This window comes from Anomalospiza imberbis, chromosome 5 (assembly GCF_031753505.1).
Source record: "Anomalospiza imberbis isolate Cuckoo-Finch-1a 21T00152 chromosome 5, ASM3175350v1, whole genome shotgun sequence".
Classification (NCBI taxonomy): Eukaryota; Metazoa; Chordata; class Aves; order Passeriformes; family Viduidae; genus Anomalospiza; species Anomalospiza imberbis.
This window is the reverse complement of record NC_089685.1, coordinates 67,557,675-67,576,005: the sequence shown is the minus strand read 5'-3', so window position 1 is coordinate 67,576,005 and position 18,331 is coordinate 67,557,675. Positions and strand designations below refer to the sequence as shown.

Genomic DNA, 18,331 nt, shown 5'->3' with positions numbered 1-18,331 from the left:
CAGCCACTGGGGGATGCCTGCAGCTGCAGATTTCCATCCCTTGCTCTCTGCCCCCAAAAAGCAGGGAGAAATGAGTGCGAATGAGTGCACACTCATGAAGTGCTGAGATGCAGTTGGTTTGAGCCTAATAAAAGCTGCCTCTAAGGGTGAGAGCTGGGGTTAGGCAGCTGCTATCTCTTGTGGGGAGGGTGCTGAGGTGACTGCATGGCATATCCCCAGGCTTGTGCTGTGCTCCCTGGGCTCAGAGGCTCCCAACCCTTGCAACAGTGAAGCAGCCAGAGGTTGCCGTGTCCCCTTACGTCCCTTCCTGCTTCTTCTTCACTGCTCCAGGAGCCTGAGTTTCATGCACAGCATGGATATTACTGGAGTGAGAGGCTGCATGGTCACAAGCTGTGCCTTGGCTGGGTGGCTGCCTCGGGCAGGTCTGAACCAGCTGTGCTGTGCTGCTGCTGTGCCATTGCTCTGAAAGCCCTTCTCCCTGCAGGGCCTGGCCTAGCATTCATCGCCTACCCTCGGGCTGTGGTCATGCTGCCCTTCTCCCCACTCTGGGCGTGCTTCTTCTTCCTGATGGTTGTCTTGCTGGGACTGGACAGCCAGGTAAAGCTGCAGGAGCAGAGTGATTCCCTACCAGACAAAAGCCACTGTCTCCTCAGGACAGGCTTCAATTGGCTGAGGGGGAGCCAGTGGGACTGGGAAGCTGGTAAGGATGGGCTGACAGAGGTGGGATCTCTGCTTTTTGCAGTTTGTCTGCGTGGAGAGTCTTGTGACAGCTCTTGTGGACATGTACCCCACCATCTTCCGCAAGAAGAACCGTCGTGAGACCCTCATCCTGCTGGTCTCCATCCTCTCATATCTGGTTGGCTTGGTGATGCTCACAGAGGTATTTTGGGCTCAGACCACCTGCATGGTACTTGACAGGACAGAGTGAGACCTGGTGGGTGGTGAGGTCTGTGCTGGGGCCGAGAGCTCGCTGCTGAGTCCCATCCTGCTGCCCTGTGCCTGCACGAGGCTGCCCTGCCTTTCTCATGCCATTTGTGTTTTCCCTTCCAGCCCTTACCCCTTGTGCCAGTCACAGTCCTGATACTTCTCCTGCCAAGACTGATAGCTGGAGCTCTGGACAGCCTATGTTTTGGTTATAAATTTATCTTGACACAGACCAAACCTTCACAGATGTAGCCTGTTGCATGGGAAGGGGAGTGCCCTTGTCCTTGTCTTTCTTCCCGAATGGAGCTACAGGAACATTTTCTATAAGGAAACTTGTCAGGTCTCAGGGCACACCTTATCTGTTATACTGATATCCTCTGTATTACCCTTGTGATTAATTGCCTGGGAGTTAAACTATTCTTGTTTAAAACTTTGAACTCTGCCTAGCAATATGAATGTGTGGATTGATGCTGCCAGAATGCTCTTGGTACTTTCTGTTTTCATTTGGGCGTAACTTTTGGAATAGCTTTCTCTGATGCTGTACATGCAACATTGTGCCTGGACTTACCCATAGGCTTGTTTTGTAGGCAGCCCTGCAGACCTGGGCAGTGAAACAACCAGGCTGTATGCAGTTATTTCCTTCTGCAAATTGTTACTTTTAAGTCAGTCAGATGGATTGCATCTCTTAAAGGGGGGTTTCCATCCTCACTTCCAGCTACAAGAGTTGCCTAGGTTATCTCTTCTCCTAAAACATCCCCTCAATCTCTGGAAATCAGTTGCCATCTGCTGTGCTGCTCTGCATTGAAATGAAGGGTTGCAGAGACTCCTGAGAGCAGCAGGGTTGGCTGCATGTCTCTGTCAGGCCTTGGGCACAAGGGATGTGCATTTTCTGTAGGCTAAACTCTTTCCCAGAGAGGGAGATGCCTCCAGCTCTGGGGGAGATACTGAGTTTGTTTTCTGCTCTGGTTCTAGCTCTTTACCTGATTCTTCTCTCCTCTCTCTCACCTTGCTGCCCACTTGGGCCTTCCCAGGGTGGGATGTATGTCTTCCAGCTCTTTGATTACTATGCTGCCAGTGGCATGTGCCTGCTCTTTGTGGCCATCTTTGAGACTCTCTGCATTGCTTGGGTCTATGGTGAGTATGAACTAGGGGGGGGTCCACAGCTCTGGCCTCTCACAGTCTTGTCTGGTTCATTCTCAAAATTTTGGTCAGTAGCTTAACTTGGTAATTGCTTTGTAGTGCAAGGCAGAATCTAAACCTTTTCTTTGGTGTCCCTGGACTCAACTGGCAGGAGCTTCCTCACAGGAACACCCTGGGAGATCTGCTTGGCAGATATCCCCTGCACGTTCCTATGCACTCCTGCTTTTAAGACGTTCCCTCCTTGGGGAATTGGAGCTATCTGAAAAATCTTTTCTCAACCTGTGTTCAGAGGGCTTGAGACTCAAACATTTTGAGAACCCTCTGTCACAGTCTTGACAGTCACCAGATATGGGTAAAACCTGGGCTGAGGTCCTAGCCTTGGAGATGCTGAGGGGCTGGCCCTGCTGACCTACTGAACTGTGCTGGGAGGATAGGAAATTAGTCCAGGACAAAGACCAAAGCTGGCCACACTCCTGAGGAGTTCCCTGACCTGACTGTTGGCTACGCTGAGGCTCCTGGAGCAGTGAAGAAGAAGCTGAGGCTATTGCACCTAAAGAGTGGTGAAGCAGGACCCTGGACACGCAGACCCTGCCGCCCTTCTTCCCTGGTGGCAATGAGGGATCCCATCCTTGCCGTCTTCTGCAGGTGCCGAGCGTTTCTACGATAACATTGAAGATATGATCGGCTACCGGCCGTGGCCCATCATCAAATACTGCTGGCTTTTCATCACCCCTGCGGTTTGCATGGTGAGGACACACAGGAGGAAGAGCTGTGGGGAGGAAGATGGGCAGAGCTGGGTGCCTCTGAGATACAGACACCTACATATATACAGAGGAATGTGCATATATATATATATATAAAAAATATAGGGGGTTATGTGGTCTGGACTATGGGGGCCTTTTGTTATTTGTGCTTTGGGGGCCAGGTGTGGGGCTCAACAATGGGGAGAGGCTCAGCTGTGACAGAGCTGTTTGCTGGTGGGACAGGCTCCTTGATGTCATGACCAGTGTTGCCCATGAGGGCTGTCCCAGCAAACCCTGTTTAACAGATGTCTCCTCTGTTGCTGCCCTGAGGTGCTCCTTTTTACCATGAGTCTCCCTGCAGATGTGTACTTACCAGAAAGATCTGTCTTTGCTCATGGTGTTGATTTTCTTTCTCTCTTTTTTTTTTCTTGGTCTCTTTCACTTTGCCAGGCAACCTTCCTGTTTTCTTTGATCAAATACACCCCGTTGACCTATAACAAGAAGTATGTATACCCTTGGTGGGGAGACACTTTGGGATGGCTGCTGGCCCTCTCCTCCATGGTGTGCATCCCTCTCTGGATTGTCTACAAACTCTCCACCATCAAAGGCTCACTCAGAGAGGTGAGGTTGGTGCTCTGGGATCAGGGCATGGGCTGTGCTTCTTTGTTGAACTCTAGCCCTGCAGAGGAATCATTTGTGTGTTGCAGGTTGATTAGGAAGGAGCCCAGAATAAATCAATTAAATTAGTTAATTGCTATAACAGACCTGTTTTTTTTTTAAGTTCTGCCATGCTGGAGGGCTGCTCCAAGGTGGCTGCTGCCTCTTGGTACCCTTTTTTCATTTCTTCTGTCTCTTCGCAAGTACCACCAGGAAAAAGGTCATTAGATGGAGAGGATAAAGATGATCTCCATGCTGCCCTTAATTGAGGCTTGAGGACTTGCTCTGAGAAAGCTCCAGATCCCCTGAGCATTATGGTCAGCTGAGTTCACCAGTCTGTGCTGAGGCCATAGAATTGGAATGGAGGGAATCACTGGGAATTTGGAGTTTCCATCAGTCTTAGTGCTCTGGGTCTGTCCTGCTTCCAGAGTGACGCATTGCTGGTTGCCCTGTAATACACTGGAAAGGCAGGGAGCTACAAAACCAGGCCTTGCTCCAGATGAGCATCCTGTCCCTGCCACAGCTGATGATTTCAGGGTGAGGTTTCACAAACAGTCCTGAACCCCCAGGATCCCTCTCATTCCCTGCCTCCTGCAAGTGTTCAAGAACGGGTTGTGACAGCAATGGGCCCCTGACCCTGTGTCCAGCTCACACAGGGAGGAGTGGGAACATCTGCAGAGGCAAGGCAAGGCTGCACAGCATGATGTGGTATGAGAACAACCCCTTATGAACTTGTCCCAGTTAAAGGCAATCCTGTGTGCACAGGCTCTGTGCTGATGGAGCGCATGACCTGGAGGTACTTGGTCACCAGCCTTCCTTCAGACTAGCCTGGAACAAATGGAGGACAGAGCTTTCCTCCATTATCCCTGTATTAGATACCTCATGTGCTCAGTGCTTGCCTTGGGACAAGTGGTTGAAGATGAGTTTATCCTCTCGGTTTCTGAAGTATTGACTGTCCTTATTTTGGACATCTCTGGCATTTGGCGAGCAGATCTGCAGCTGAGCCTGGCTGGCAGAATGAAAACCATGCCTGCTAGGGGAGGGCCTGGGTCACTTTTTGTCCTTGCAGCTGTGCTTAGTGCCTGTCTTTGCCTTCCAGAGGTTTCGCCAACTCACCTGCCCACTTGAGGACTTGCCTTCCAGGCCAGGCACAGAACAGCCCTTTCCCTCTACCAGAGCTGGCCTCCTGATGCTGACAGAGCTTGAATCTCATTGCTAGGACTAGTGTGGCTCTTCCTCCCTCCCCCCAGGATGGTTTCTATACAGCCTTTGCCACCTGTTGGATAAGGCAAGGATTCTTCACTCACCAGGAAGAGAGGGATTTCTGGGCTGAGCTCCCTTCTCTGGAAGATTTGAAGGGCTGATGAAGAGGCTGCCATGGAGTTGGTCTGTGTGGAGTTAGCAATGCACCTTAATTCTCTCCCTGGAGAGAGCTCTGAAGGGGCACATCAAGCACCAGTGTTCCTGAGCATCCCCAGGCTTCTGGTGGGCAGAAAGGAGGAACTGACCCTGGAGTAAAGTGTCAGAGCTGTGACTCCAGTGTGGACTTCAGGAGCTTCTCCATTCATTCCATTAAATCTATGTTTTTTCTGACTAGATCTGCTCTGTCTCTATTTTGTCCCACTGGCATTCCTTGCCAATAGCATGTTAGGTGAGATGTATGTCAGCTGAGCTGTGCTGGGCAATCCAGATCTGCATCTCTGTTGCACTGGCACAGTGATATGAGAAGGTGGCCAGAGGAGAGGAAGCTTGGTTAGGGTAGGAAGGAAAACAGGGAACAGGGGTTCAGAGGCTCCTCTAAGTGGTAGGCCTGGGGGTACCTTGGTGAAGAGTGCGATGCCACCTTCTGCAGGAGCCACTGCCAGATCTCAGACAGCAGTGTCATCTGTCTGATGAGTCATCAGGCTGTTCCCGGGGTCTGAGAGCAGCATGTGGATTTGTGTTTTCTTCTTTCAAGCCAGGGATCATGGGAAGCTCTCCCTTGCCTCTGCAGATCTGTGTCGATTCAGTGCTGACTACCTTCCAGGTGCTCTGGAGCCAGTAATTTTGGTTTTCCTGTGAATGGAAGAAGGGCTCAGTGGTGGAAACAGAATCTGCATGTTATGTCAACAAACAGGGCCCCTAGTTTCCAGGCTGTTTGGGTAAAAGAAATAAAACTCAAAGAGCTTGTTTTTTAAGTACTGTAGCGCCAGCATCCGAGGACGGCAGCCAGAGGACACGTAACCCTGGGAAGCTGGATGGCTCCCAGGAAACCCTGAGGAAGCTGGAGCGTGGACAGAGCTGAGCCAGCAGCCGGAGGTGCTCAGCTTCCTGAAACACACAAGGACACCGGTGGGCCCCACGCTACGGCCAAAGGCTTCTGCTGCCGCGGGCAGAGGAAGACGCGAATTAAAGCGAATTCAAGCGAATTCAAGCGAATTAGCGCAATCCGCGCCCTTAGCCACAAGGTGGCCCCAGGCCCTCAGCCTTCGCGGGGATGGGGCGGCGGCACCCGGCTGAGGGACACGGGGCCCCGGCGTCACGGTGACCCCGCCATCCTCCTCACCCTTCCTTCCCGGTTCCCTGAGGAGGTTTTCTCTGAGGACATCTGCCTCCCACAGGGGACGGTGGTCTCAGAACGGTGCTCCCAGCTGTGGCACGAACGGGTTTAGTCCTCTAGGCAATGGCAAGTTCCCGAGTTTGGTTTTCTTGGACTTAGTATCCCCTAGTTTAGTGTTCTTGGGGCTTGGGAAGCTGAGATGGAACACGGGTCTATGTGGAAAGGAGTCACGGACGTCTGCTGATGGAGGCTGTGGAACTCCGATGAGCAGCAGGTGCCGAAGGGACGGTGCAGATTTAACCTGCAGGAGGGAGCACCCACTGAGCTCAGGCGCTCCGGGGTTCCACTGGCTCTCTTCCAGCGTGGCTGTGGAAACTTCACCTCATTGCCAGCCTGTCTTCCCTTTTCCCGGACTATTTTCCACGTGGACTGTGAGGTGGACGGGTTCCTTTTACTAGGCTGCATGCACAACCATGGGCTGCCCCCTTTAGTAGATCTGCACGTCCCACATCAAAATCTCGTTTCTGCATGCCTCCCTCCCTGCCTCTGGAGATCACCGAGAAGTTGGGAGCTCCACTGGTTGCCACTATTTTCATGGGCAGCCTCAAAGCCTCAGAGCTCCAGATTCCCCTGCTACCACTGTACTTCATGGTGCTCATGCATGTGCTAATTTCTCAGTAAAGAACTGAGAAATTCAGGGAAAGCCCCTTTTGGAAGAGACCCACAATGTGAGGGAAGATGGAGCCAACCAGCTGCCCTGCCACTTGGAAACACAACTGGCTGGTAAAAATTACTTCTAGAAATGAGAGGACTGAGTTCAATACAGAAGTTCTAGCAACAGATATTTTTATTCATGTAATGTTAACCTTAAACAGAATGATACCCTCATTTTCCAGTAATATCTATAAGAGATTTGTCCCACTGGGAAGATATTTTAACCATAATAGAAAGTAGTAATTGTTTGCAGCTTTCTCTAAAATCTGGCTGATGTAAAAGTCTGCTTGGCTGCATGTAGGCAAAGTGTGAGTTTGCTGAAAGGCTTGTGACTTGCTTTGTTTCAAAATAGACTGATGTCCAGTGAATTGGGCATGTGGTTTATTGATCTGGTTATATATGACCCAGGAAATTTCCCAAGCCTGTGTTCTCACATGACCTAATTGCTGTAAAGCTGTGGATGAGCTAGGTAGGTCAGATAAGCAAGAGAACCAAAGGTTTTGCTGAATGCTCTTAAATAAGTGTCTTATTTCTGACATGACTTTAAGCAAAGTATTAAACTTGATGACACCTGGCTTGAAATATGAATCAAGTATATTCTATCTTGCTCATTGAAAACGTTGATGGACTAAATTTGAAATTAATTTATTTGAAATTTCCAGACATGACATTTTTTTTCACAGCACTTTTAAGACCCCATGCTTAAAAGGAATTTTTTGTGAGATTCAGAATATGGTGATTTCAGCATACAGTGTTTGTTTATGATTAGAATATGGTGAAAGGGATTTTCATTGCCTCCAAGATCAGCCTTGCAGTCTGTGGAATTTGCACCATACTTTTGCCAGCTGGGGAGATGCTGATCTCCCTTTAGACAAGAGATGTGTGGTCATTGGGTATTTCCCACCTTCAGAATCCAAAACTTACCAATTAGCCTGAGAATTCAACCCATTGCTTACTAGATAATGGGCATGACATTAAAGAGTCTTTTTTTTCATGGACTGTTTTGTGGTGGTGATCATGGTTTTTCAGTTTTGTTTGTTTGGTTTTGATTTGGGTTTTTTTGTTTGTTGGGTTGGTTTTGTTGCTTTTTTGGTTTTTTTTTTTTGGTGTTTTGAGTTTTGTTTTGGTTTTTTTCGCTTGGTTTGGTTTTGGTTTTTTTGGTGTTTCTTTTTTCTTTCTTTTTTTTTTTTTTTTTCAAATGAGAAATTAACTTAAAAATAAAGAAGTCCCTGAGTTTCTGCCCCAGGTCATTGGTGCTTAAAAAGGATGTCCATCTATCTGTCCATGAAAACCAGGCTCTGCTTTTCCCTTTTTGTGTCAGTGGTGCCTGGGGAGAAAACTCAGCTTTCTTTGTCTATGGAAGGAGATGCTCACATAGGGCAGGGGAGAGACTTCAGATCTCAGGGACAGACCCATGGAATCAGGACGCATCTACTGTCATGGAGAGCATCCCAAATCCTGGGATGTTTGAACACATGCTTGAGAGGTCTTTTCCTTTTGCCTTTAGTGGTAACTACTGGACAGTTTTCCACGGCTATTGCAGAGTGTGTATTGTGAGTTGTGTTGCACATTTTGGCAACAAGAAAAGTGGATGTCTTGGATGCCATGGTGCATAAACGAAGAGAATGAACATGAACATGTTACCTCATGGCATACATAATCCTCTGAAGCAGAGATTCCCAAATAATATATTAAGTGGGTCCTACAGGTGGGTGCAAATGAGCATACCCCACAGAGCGGGGCGTTTGGCTGAGCCCTTGTGTGCTAATGTGGTTAGCTGCCTGCAGGAGGGGGATCTGCATGGCGCAGATAAGGGAAGCCTGCATGGGGGAGCACAAAGGCACACTGGAGAAGCTGTTACTTGCAAGAAATTGCCAGTGGTTTTGTTACCCCGTCTCCATCTGACCTGCCCAGAGTTGCAACACCTTGGGCAGCAGCAACAGGTGCCTCTCTGTGTCTCTATCTGACCTTGTCCTTTGTGTCCTTGTGCCCTGTGCTTTGGAGGTGTTTTCTGTCACATGTCCCAGAACACCAGGCTTGGCTGCCCTGAGGGAGCAGGGAGGGAAAGCAGGAGCAAACAGGCACATAGCCATGTGTCCTCTGCTTGCCTTTATTCTGTGAACCTCTTGGTCTCTGATCAAGAGCGAGCATTGCTGGGCAGCTCAGAGAGGCTGTTAGACTACAGATCCCCAGCATTGCCAATCCTCCTTCCTGACCACCTTTATGGCTGACTCTGGGCTCCTAAACCATTTGTCCTTGCCTCATCCTCTCCCATACCAGGGATGCTGTGAAACAGGAGATGTCTCACCCTGCCCATACTTTCACAGATAAAGGCTCCTGGCAGCTTCCTCCTCCATAGGAGCCTGGCATAGGAGTGGTGCTGTGGCTGCTGGAGCCCGTCAGGGTTCCGTGGAGCCTCATTAGCTCTTGTTGCTTTGGTCATGTTCACTTGTGATTAGTTACAGTGAAACTGTTGTCAGAAGTCACAGGCTTACTCAAGCAGAAATTAGCCATAAACATGAAAAATAAATTATGCCAATGCCTAGGGGAAAATCCCCTGGAAACATAGTGTTCAGTCAGCAAGGCAAGTTCTCAGCCGAAGAAGCAGCAGCATTGTGCCCATGGGGCAATCATAATTTCTCCTATTTTGTTAGCAAAAGTGTTAAAAGATGGAATTAGTCTGGACAAATGAGGGCAGCGGTGGTTTCTCCTGCAGGTGACTCAGTGATGTGGCAGCCAGGGCTGCAGGCTCCACTGTGTCCAACAACTATCCCAGTAACTGCCTCTGCAGCCTCTAATGTTTGTAAAGCACACTTTGGATTCACCCATAGGGTGTCATGCTGACAGACCTCTCCCAAAATCTGGGCTGACTCATTTTGGCTTGAAGCCTTGTATCTTACGGGCTCAGGGGCCCAGGACTCACTGCTGCCAGGAAACATGGCCCTGGCGTGGGCTGAGGTTGGCAGCCTGCTCCTCTGGGTTGGCTCTTCAGCAGGCATGTCAGAGCCGGAGGGAAAGGTGGGGACACCCAGATGATGGGAAAAGCCAGCTGTTCTGAGAAAAGAAATGGTAGAAGGAGAGGCAAGAGGGCATTGCCAGCTGGCAGGTGGTGAGCAGGGTGGGGAGGAGGACACCTTTGAGGAGGTGCAGGACAGATCTGAAGTTGGGGTCAGCCATCCTTCAGGGTAAAGGCTGAGTCCTGGTCTCCAGCTGCCCTGAGCCTGGTGGGTTGAGGGAGTCCGGTCCTTTCAAAGAGAGTTTTCCTCCTCTGCTCATAAGAGGGGATGGAAACCCGTGCAGCTGGCTCTGAGCTGGCAACTGCAGAGGGAGTGAGCACCTCTGTGTGGTTGGACAGCAGTGCTTTCCCAGTTCTCCTGTGCACCCTTGGGTGCAGTGGTGGGGCTTCTTCAGGATGCACCATGGGAGAGCTGTGGAGATCTGAGTGCTGCTGGTGTGTGAGCTGCTCACAACAGGGGGTCCCAGGGCTGGGAGGGGTTCATGCTGCCTGGAGAGGGGGGTGCTTGGGCCATTTCCAGGATTTATGGCAAGCATTGCTTCTCTTTTGAGGATGAGTTTTTAAGAGCAACCTCACCCTCACTTATGGAGGAGGAGCCCACATCGTGGGGTCACCTGCAGTCAGATTGTCACATCCTTTATCAGACCTGTCCTACCAACACAGCTGCTCAGCCCAGAGTGCTTGGTCAGGGCTGACTCTGCCAGCGAAGGTGGCAACTGGTGATCAGGGCGTGCATCACCCCTTTCCTTGCTCTCTCCTGGGATGGGACTGAGCACAGTTTGCATCCCCCCTAGCTGAGCTGCTCAGAACGTGATTTTTTTTTTTTTCTTTTTGGTCTGGGTCATCACACCAGTGAAATCGCTCACATGGAAGCTGGTGTGGTGAGATAAATATGCCCCTGCCCATAGCAGGATTTAAAAGCCCTGTGAATTATTGCCTGGTGGGAAAGTGAAGTCTGAGTGTAACTTCTGGTACCTCCAGGCTGGCAAACAGAAATAGCCTTTTTTTCCCCTCCTAGAGAATGATTTTCACACATTGCTGGATAAAGTTTTCATTTAGGTTGACTTTCTTCTTGTTTTACCTTAATGTCACAGGTCATTTCCCATCTACAGCTTTGCAAAACCCTTGCAATGTTCCTGTGAAACACTTCAGTATAGATAAATCAAGTTTTTAGGTCAGCTCTGCTTACCTAGGCTTATCTTAATCCCCTTTTCATATCTGGATAACCTCTATTGCACCTTTTCCTCACTTGTGCTGGGTCATGCCAGTCCTCTGTGACAGGATAGGCAGTGGCATTGTCCTCTATGAGTAGGGTCAGAGGCAATGCAGAGCCAGCACATGCTCCTTCACCTTGCAGTTTTTCAGGACTTTGGAAACAGCCCCTAAAAGGCAGAAGATAGAGCCTATCCTGTCTGATGTTGATGCCAGATCTCACAAGGGAAGAATCAGCCTATATTTCTTTGGGTATGGGACCAATCCACTCAACCAGCCAGTGGGGTAGGTGAAAGCCAAGAGATTTGAAAATGGCATGCTTGGAAAGTTTAATCCCAGAAAAAGCCCCAAGTAAATGGAGATGTTTTCCTTTACTGCCTCCAGAACTGGCCTCAGTGGTTTATCCTGAGGATCCCACTCAGTCCAGGGTTGATTCCCCTTATGCATCTCTCTGGCATCATTTGTCCCCAGGGCAATCCAGCATGCTCTAATGGGATCTGATTCACTGGCTTCTAGCACCTGTGGAGGATTTTCTAGAGACAGCATTATAAACAACCTCTATAGAGTGTGCAGGCAGGTAAACCTACTTCTTCCCCACACTGTAGCATTGAGGACTTTTGTCAGCTCCTGTCAGCTTCCCACTGAGGGTCTGAGAAATGCTCCTCTGGTGAGTCCAGACATAGCCGAGCATGTGTTGGGTATGTCCTCCGTTCCTTCCTGCATGCTGCTCTGGTGTGACCACATGGGAGCATGAAAAGGTCAATAGGAATTTGGCAGGCACATAAGCAGACTAAGAAAAACACAAAAGAGTGATAGCATTAAACACAACCATTAAAAAAAGAGAAAAGCTGAGCTGAAGTATCTTGAGAGAAATGGTGTCACTGGAATGCCTGCTACTGCTGTTGGTCATGAGAAGCTCTGGAAAAGAGCATCAGAGCTGAGATGGATACAAAGAAACCTGCCAGGGCAAAACACAGAGGGATTGCTCACTTCTAGTGAGCACCCAGACACTATAAAGACTCCAGCAGTGCCTGTCCTTGCTGACAGAGCTCTGTCCCATGAGCTGTGTTTGTATTCTCAGCATATGGCACAGGCATGGAGGGGGCTGTGTGACCCCCAGAGCAAATGTTCCTTCTTCACCCACGCTCTGCCTTTTGCTCCACCTACCTAATGGTGTTGGGGAGACTTGAGCTTGGCCACAGAAGGTTTGATGTAATCCTCTGTGGAGAGTCATTCTGCATGTTTGTAGGATGACATTGAGGGATGCCGCTATCCCACTAAAGTGGTGGAACCCTAGAACAGTGGGAATATGTGGCAGCCAGCTTGGGCCATGCTGTGGGGTCTGCCAAGGGAGAGTTCCTGCCATGCAGAGGTCAAGAGGACATGGGGTTACTCTCTGACTGCTGTAGTTGATATTTACAAACTCTGGGCCTTTACCCTGCCTGCCTGTGGCTGCTTTCTCATCTTGCTTTCTTGTTAGGGCCACAGTTCAAGGTTTGGAGAGGTGCATGTTGTAAGGGAATAGGGGAGAAAGTTCTTCTGTCCTGATGCACCTCCCTTCCCTACGTCCCACCACCCACGCATGAGCTGGGTGATAATTTGGTGGGGGGAGCTGGTGGAAGGGGTGGGACAGGAGGAGGAGAGAGGGTAGTCTCTGCCTTAACTCTTGCTGTATCTGTTTGGCAGTCAGTGGATTCCCTGCCTGGACTCCAGTGAGGCAGAAAAGGATAGGACGGGAGGGACTTGCCTGGGGGAGACCTGCGCTGGGTTCAGGTGAGTTGGGCGTTTGCTTGTGGAGCAGATCTGGCTGGATGTTTGTGTCACCCTGGGAGTGCCGGTGACTCCGGTCCTCCCGCAGCCAGCTGCTCCATGCCAGCTGCTTGCTGTGCTCTGGAGAGCAGGCCAGCAAATCTGCACGGGCAAAATCTTCCCGAGGTTAAGTAAAGCAAGAGTGAGATGGACAATAAGGAGCAAATAATCAATTTGGATCAACCCAGGGAAGAGGTTTTTCTTTCAGTGGTTCCTTTGGAAAAAGAAAGGACAGGGTGAGATGCTGCACAGGGGGTACCAGGAAGCTGAGAGCAAAGAGATACCTGAAGGATGGGTATGGATTGATACTGAAGGCTGTGGCAGCAGAGAAAAAGGGAGAGAGTGACAGGTAAGTACTCAGCAGAAATATTGAAAAGAGAGACAACAGTGAGCAAGACAGGGACAGGGATGAAGGGTAGAGCTGACTGGCTGATAATAGGTACAGGAGCCAAGGCACTAGGAGTGGAGTAGGCTGTAGGCATTTCAGCTACTGCCAGCATGAGTCCTCTCCTCCTGTGCTGCCCTGCAGAGGTGCTGACCCCAGTGCATTGACTTGGAAGCTGCAGTTTTAAAAGATGAGCCTGGGAGTGCACTTCTTGTTCTTCTTGCCCCAGAGTTTTCATCAAATTTGTTCCTGTAGGGGTGAGGCAGGGATACAGCACAGTTTCTGCATGTGCTAAACTCTTGGGATCTGTGGGCATATTTGTGAACAAGTGCAGGTGAACACATGAGGGTTTCATAACACCTGATCAGTGTCTTCTTAAATCAACAGTGCTTTTAAAGTAATCACTATTAATCAGGGCTTTCATCTCATGCCAGTGGACATACCATTGCCCTAGTTTTTCCTCTTTGACAGCTGGTGATATGAGAGGCTGAACCTTGGACCTGACCTTTGCAGCTCTGCAACAGCCCAACTTTTCTAGATTCATGGTTGCAGATGTGGTCCTTAGAGAGGCCAAAGAGCCTGTGCCATATCTCTACCTGACTGTGGTCCTGGGCAGGGCTAGAGGAAAAATTGGGTGCCCCAGACTAGAGAGCAGGTACCTGGCCCTTTGGAGGGTGCAGGTGGGATGCAGTACCACCACATTACAATGTGGCATTATGGCAGGAACTGCTGGAAAACACTGAAGGCGCTGCTGGAGTCACGGTCTCCATGTGCCTCTGCCTGTGCTGATTTCACCTGATGTGACGCGTCCTGAGCACCAACTGGAGTCGGCTGAGCCTGCCCAGGGTCTGACACGGGGTGCTGGACTTGTGCAGGGCTGAACAGGGAGCACAGTGTGGGGGCAATCATGGCAGGGAGTCCTGTGGCCCTGCTCTGCTGCTCTGCGCTGGCCACACACGTGTCTGTGCTGAGGGACCAGGCTCTGCCACACACGTTGTTGGCTCCCCTCATCCTCCCTGCTGGGAAGCATAAGGTAATGTGTTATGCCTTAACCTTGCCTGGCTTTTGGAAAAGTCTTGCTTGAGTGCTCTTCCCCTCTGCTTCCTGTTTCTCATCACTGACAGCAAGTGTCCCCAGGCTGTGCTTTTGGGAGGTCAGGCAGGGTGTGCCTACCTGGTGGAGTTTATATACAAGTACCTAGAGCAGTGTGATGCCAAATTCCCTGTGCTGCTCTCCCACCTCTGAGCCCACTGGCTGCAGTGCTGGCTCCTCTGCTCTCCTGCTTTAGCAACTTTGCTTCCCACTCTTCCCTCAGCGCTTGCCCCCAGCCACAGGGATAGCAGCAGCTGGCCAAGCAGGGCTGAGGGCTGGCAGCCTCCGTCTCTTCATCTGACCTGCCCTGGGCTGCTGGCTGGCATCTTGCTCCATGAAGTTGCTGCCCCAGAGAGGTGGCAGCCCTGCAGGCATCCTGCAGACTCTATCTTGTCCCTGTGGAGCACCTCTGGGCTGCACCACAGGTCGCTGCCCCGTTGTGCAGGGACCTGTTTGCAGAGTGGGTGCTGGAGCAGTGTGGCTTTCACCCTCTGTGCCATTCACCTGCTCTGTTCTCCAGCCAGTGACAGGAGCCGTGCTGGCCACATGCTTTGGCTGCACACAAGGACCTCTGAGCCAGCCAGATGCAGCCCCAGGACTTCGGTCAGACAGCTCCAGCCATCGGGTAGGTGGCTCTAGGGGCTCCACGGGCGCCTGGCTGGATCTGTGGCTGTATCAGACCTATTGCTGGTGCTCTGTAAGAAGAATGGATCCTGCTGTGGCTGGCTCTCTTGCTGTGTTGCACTGGATATAGCCAGATTATGGGCTGAGTGGAGGTCTTGAGATTATCTGGTTTGGTGGAAAGGCTGGTTTCTAGTCCTACTTAAGACACCATTTATGGACTTCATCAGTTAGACCTGTATTTTTTTCTAGGCTAGAGAAAGAAACCACCTCTGTGTCTCTGTAGCTCTGGCTCTGGGAGCAACAGCCTACATTGCTTTTAGCAAGAGATTTGCCACTTATCCTCAGAAAAGTCCAGCCACTGTTAGAGGCTTCGGAGGGTCTCCTGTCCAGAGCAGGACCCATTTGGCACCCTCCTGCAGTGCGGGTGTGTGCTCTGAAGGGTGATGCTCTATAATCCTTGCATCTTGTATTGCAGATGTCCATGCCATCAGTGAACTCACTCATAAGGAAGTCACTGAGTTCCTTATCTCACTCTTTCTGGTGTCAGTAAGTAGCAAACTCACTGACTGCACAAGCTTTGCTCTTATTTCACACTGGAGAAAACATAGGTAGGATCTGATTCTTGTAACAGTCTCTTGTGCCTCATGAACGTTGCTGAACAGATGCTTTGAGAATACCCTGCAGCCCACATAACCTGGAAGTTAATTAGAAAGTGTAAAGAAGCCAACTAACTTTCAATTGCTTGAAATGAAAGGCATTTTGATTTCAACTGCTGTCCTGGAGTTGATCAGTTTTTCTCTTTCTACATCTTTCCTTGCCTTTTTCTGTTATGCAGCTGGAGTGAGCCGTTCTCCAGCAGCATTCCCATTTGGTAGCAGCTGTCTCTGCTCATGTAGCTGCTCTTAGATTGGCTGGAAAGCACTTGCTTCCACTGCTAATATTTTCTTGTCCGTGTTGCAGAGATGACCAATTCCAGTAGCAGCCCCTATGCACTAATTTAACTGGGTTGGCTCCTTAAGCTGTACCTTGGCACTGCTGTTCCTTGCTGAGCCCTGATTGCCTGTCTCTGCTCCTCCAGCCGCCCCCGCCTCCTGCCATCAAAATGCAGCGCAGGATTTCAGCTGCTGACTAACTGCTGGCTCTTGTTGCACAACCGGAGAATTTTATGTGTCCTCCTGCTCCTCCTTTTGTAACACAGCCCAGTCTTCTTGCTTCCTGATTCCTCCCTCCCCATCTTAAATTGCAGTTTATGTGCTTGGTTGCTGCTTGTTTCAAAATGAAACCAAGAAATATAAATGCACTGCAGCTGTCTGCATTGTCACCTGTGATTCTGCAGTTCAGGCAGTACCTTCGAGTGTCCAAGGGAGCTTTAACACTGTGCTTCCTCTCATAAATGTTATTAGCTGCTTTTTGGAGATATTTCTGTCTGCTGTTCCCTCTGTTTCACTATTCCCTCTGGAGATTGTCCTCATCTCATTTGCCTTATGATAAAATAGCAAAATAGGTCAAATTGAGGATGTTAACTTCCCAGCAGTAGGAACTCCCGTCTGACAGCAGTCGGGAACAGGCAGTAAGTTTGCGGAAAGAAAAGCTTTAGGAGAATTGCTATTGGCTTCTTCCTCTGATGCCAAAACTCCAGGTGGCTTCTCTCTAATCTGGTCTCACTCTTGTTCTTTGTCTCACCTGAGGAATTTTGAAAAAGCCCTTTTCTACCCTGAGAGAGGCTGGGGATAGCACCAGATTTTGCTTCAAATGATGCTTTCTTTCTCCTCTTTTTCTTATTACCGCCTCTCCCCTTCATTGGCATCTTTTTTCCAAACAAAGCCAAAAAATGCCGTTCTCCTGAATATCTGCATTGTGTGTTCAGCACATCATAGGCAACTGCTGAGTGACCACAATGCTTCAGAGATGTCCTTGGTTTTCCTTGCCATTTGTGACCATACTTGAAGGATCCCATGGTGGTAGGTGTGGGACAAACACAGTCCAAAATTTGTGACCAAGGGGAGACTGTGTTACCTCATTGAAATGTTCAAGAATAGAACTTCTTGCTCTGGGTCTATGGCTGCTTGCATGCTGCCTTCTCTCTTTCCAGGAATCCAAGTGTATTCTTGTTTTCCCAGAAATAAATCTTTTGGGGAAAAAATTGTGGCTATCTCCATGCACCAAGCCCAGTATCGAATGCTGTACCCTTTCCTATGGAGCTGCATAGAGGAAGCTCACTACTCTCTGTGGGAAGATGACAGACTACAGGCCATTTCTGTGAAGGGCAAAAAAACCATCTCCTCCAAGTGCTGAGGGCTGAAAATACAGCAGAGCACCTCTAGAAGTGACAGGGGGAGGTTAGAGGGAGCTGAGGAGGGAAGGTGGTGGTGGGGAGAGGCTACAGGGACAGGGTAGACTGTGGATTGCATCAAGATGGCATTTTAGCAGTTGGGAAAACTTTGTGGCAGAGGAAAAAATAGTCTGGGAATGAAGTAGTCATAGGATTTTTCTTCAAACTTTGGTAAAGGAACAGCAGAAAAAGTGCAGGCAAGCAGTGAGGGGCACAGTCTTTACTCCAAACTCATGTTTTAAGGAGGGGGCAACCAAAGGAAGAGGAAAATGTTTGCCTGCTGGGGAGGATGTGACCCAGTAGGTGGCTGTGACTGCTGTAGGAGAACCAAATTGTTCCTAGCTGGAAACAAGAAGTTATTTGAATCCCCATCTGGCCTAAGAACATATAGAGCAGGGACACAGTAGGATTAAATGTTTAGGAAAAGAGCCAGGAGGTCTGTGAATAGGCTTTCTCATAGAAACAGTAGGCAAAGCAGAGAGGGAAGTAGTGGGGATGTGTAATGTGCATGGCTTTGTCTGGGAAAGGAGAAGTTGTATTTCATGCCATGAAGGGCCAGAACTTTGGGCACTAGTTTAATCCACCATCTGTCCCCACTTGAAAAGGTTTGATTTCATAGCCAGGGTGCTTTCCTTCTTCTTAAAATAGGAAAATGAAGGCAGAAGTGCTGTGTCTCCCCTGCTGCTCTGTGTTTCTCCCAGCCATATTTCTTATTGCAGCATCCCAAATTCTATCCTTCATGTTTACCTATTCAGGAGTCAGAGGACAGATAAAAAGTTCTGGTCCAGGTATCCCTGAGCTGGAGGCTGGTGACAGGGTTGGGGCTGTGGGCTGGCACTCATACATTCCTTTCCCAGGGCTAGGTGAGAGGAGGTGATTCTCTGATTGTGACCTTCCTCTGTACCCATGTGTGAAACAGATCTAGCAAAATGAAATAAAACCACAAATATTCATAGAAATAGGCTGGCTCTTGGATCCACCTTACATTAAAAGAATAAAAACAAAGAATTAGCTAGTCTTGTCCTGCCAGCTTCCTGGGACATCCTCAACAAACTCAGACTTAAACATTGCTGTACTTGATAACATGCCCTGGACTGCAGCAAATTGGAATGTGCCAAGGACTGTGACAGATCAAACATGTTTC

General features: G+C 49.5%; 2 protein-coding genes across 7 annotated transcripts in view; both read left to right on the top strand.

Annotated features, from left to right (window-relative positions):
- The window catches only part of LOC137474822 (sodium- and chloride-dependent GABA transporter 2), a 35,617-nt gene extending 30,557 nt beyond the window's left edge, over positions 1-5,060 (top strand). For all 3 annotated transcript variants that reach the window (XM_068191738.1, XM_068191737.1, XM_068191736.1), the window contains 6 exons: positions 485-597; positions 743-880; positions 1,956-2,058; positions 2,710-2,810; positions 3,258-3,428; positions 4,564-5,060. In XM_068191738.1, coding sequence (XP_068047839.1) covers positions 485-597; positions 743-880; positions 1,956-2,058; positions 2,710-2,810; positions 3,258-3,428; positions 4,564-4,683 — 746 coding nt within the window. In that variant the 3' untranslated portion in view covers positions 4,684-5,060. The remainder of the gene's footprint in view (positions 1-484; positions 598-742; positions 881-1,955; positions 2,059-2,709; positions 2,811-3,257; positions 3,429-4,563) is intronic.
- A 1,612-nt stretch (positions 5,061-6,672) lies between these two features.
- Positions 6,673-18,331, top strand: part of SLC6A12 (solute carrier family 6 member 12) — a 44,224-nt gene continuing 32,565 nt past the window's right edge. Inside the window, exon 1 of one of the 4 annotated variants that reach the window (XM_068191728.1) lies at positions 6,673-6,786. Coding sequence is in view for 2 of the 4 variants with exons in the window: in XM_068191729.1 (XP_068047830.1) it covers positions 14,816-14,856 (41 nt within the window). In the remaining 2 variants the exon portion in view is untranslated. Of the gene's footprint in view, positions 6,787-12,560; positions 12,719-14,761; positions 14,857-18,331 lie in introns of those variants that run through there. The other 3 variants (XM_068191727.1, XM_068191729.1, XM_068191726.1) reach the window with 3 other exon arrangements.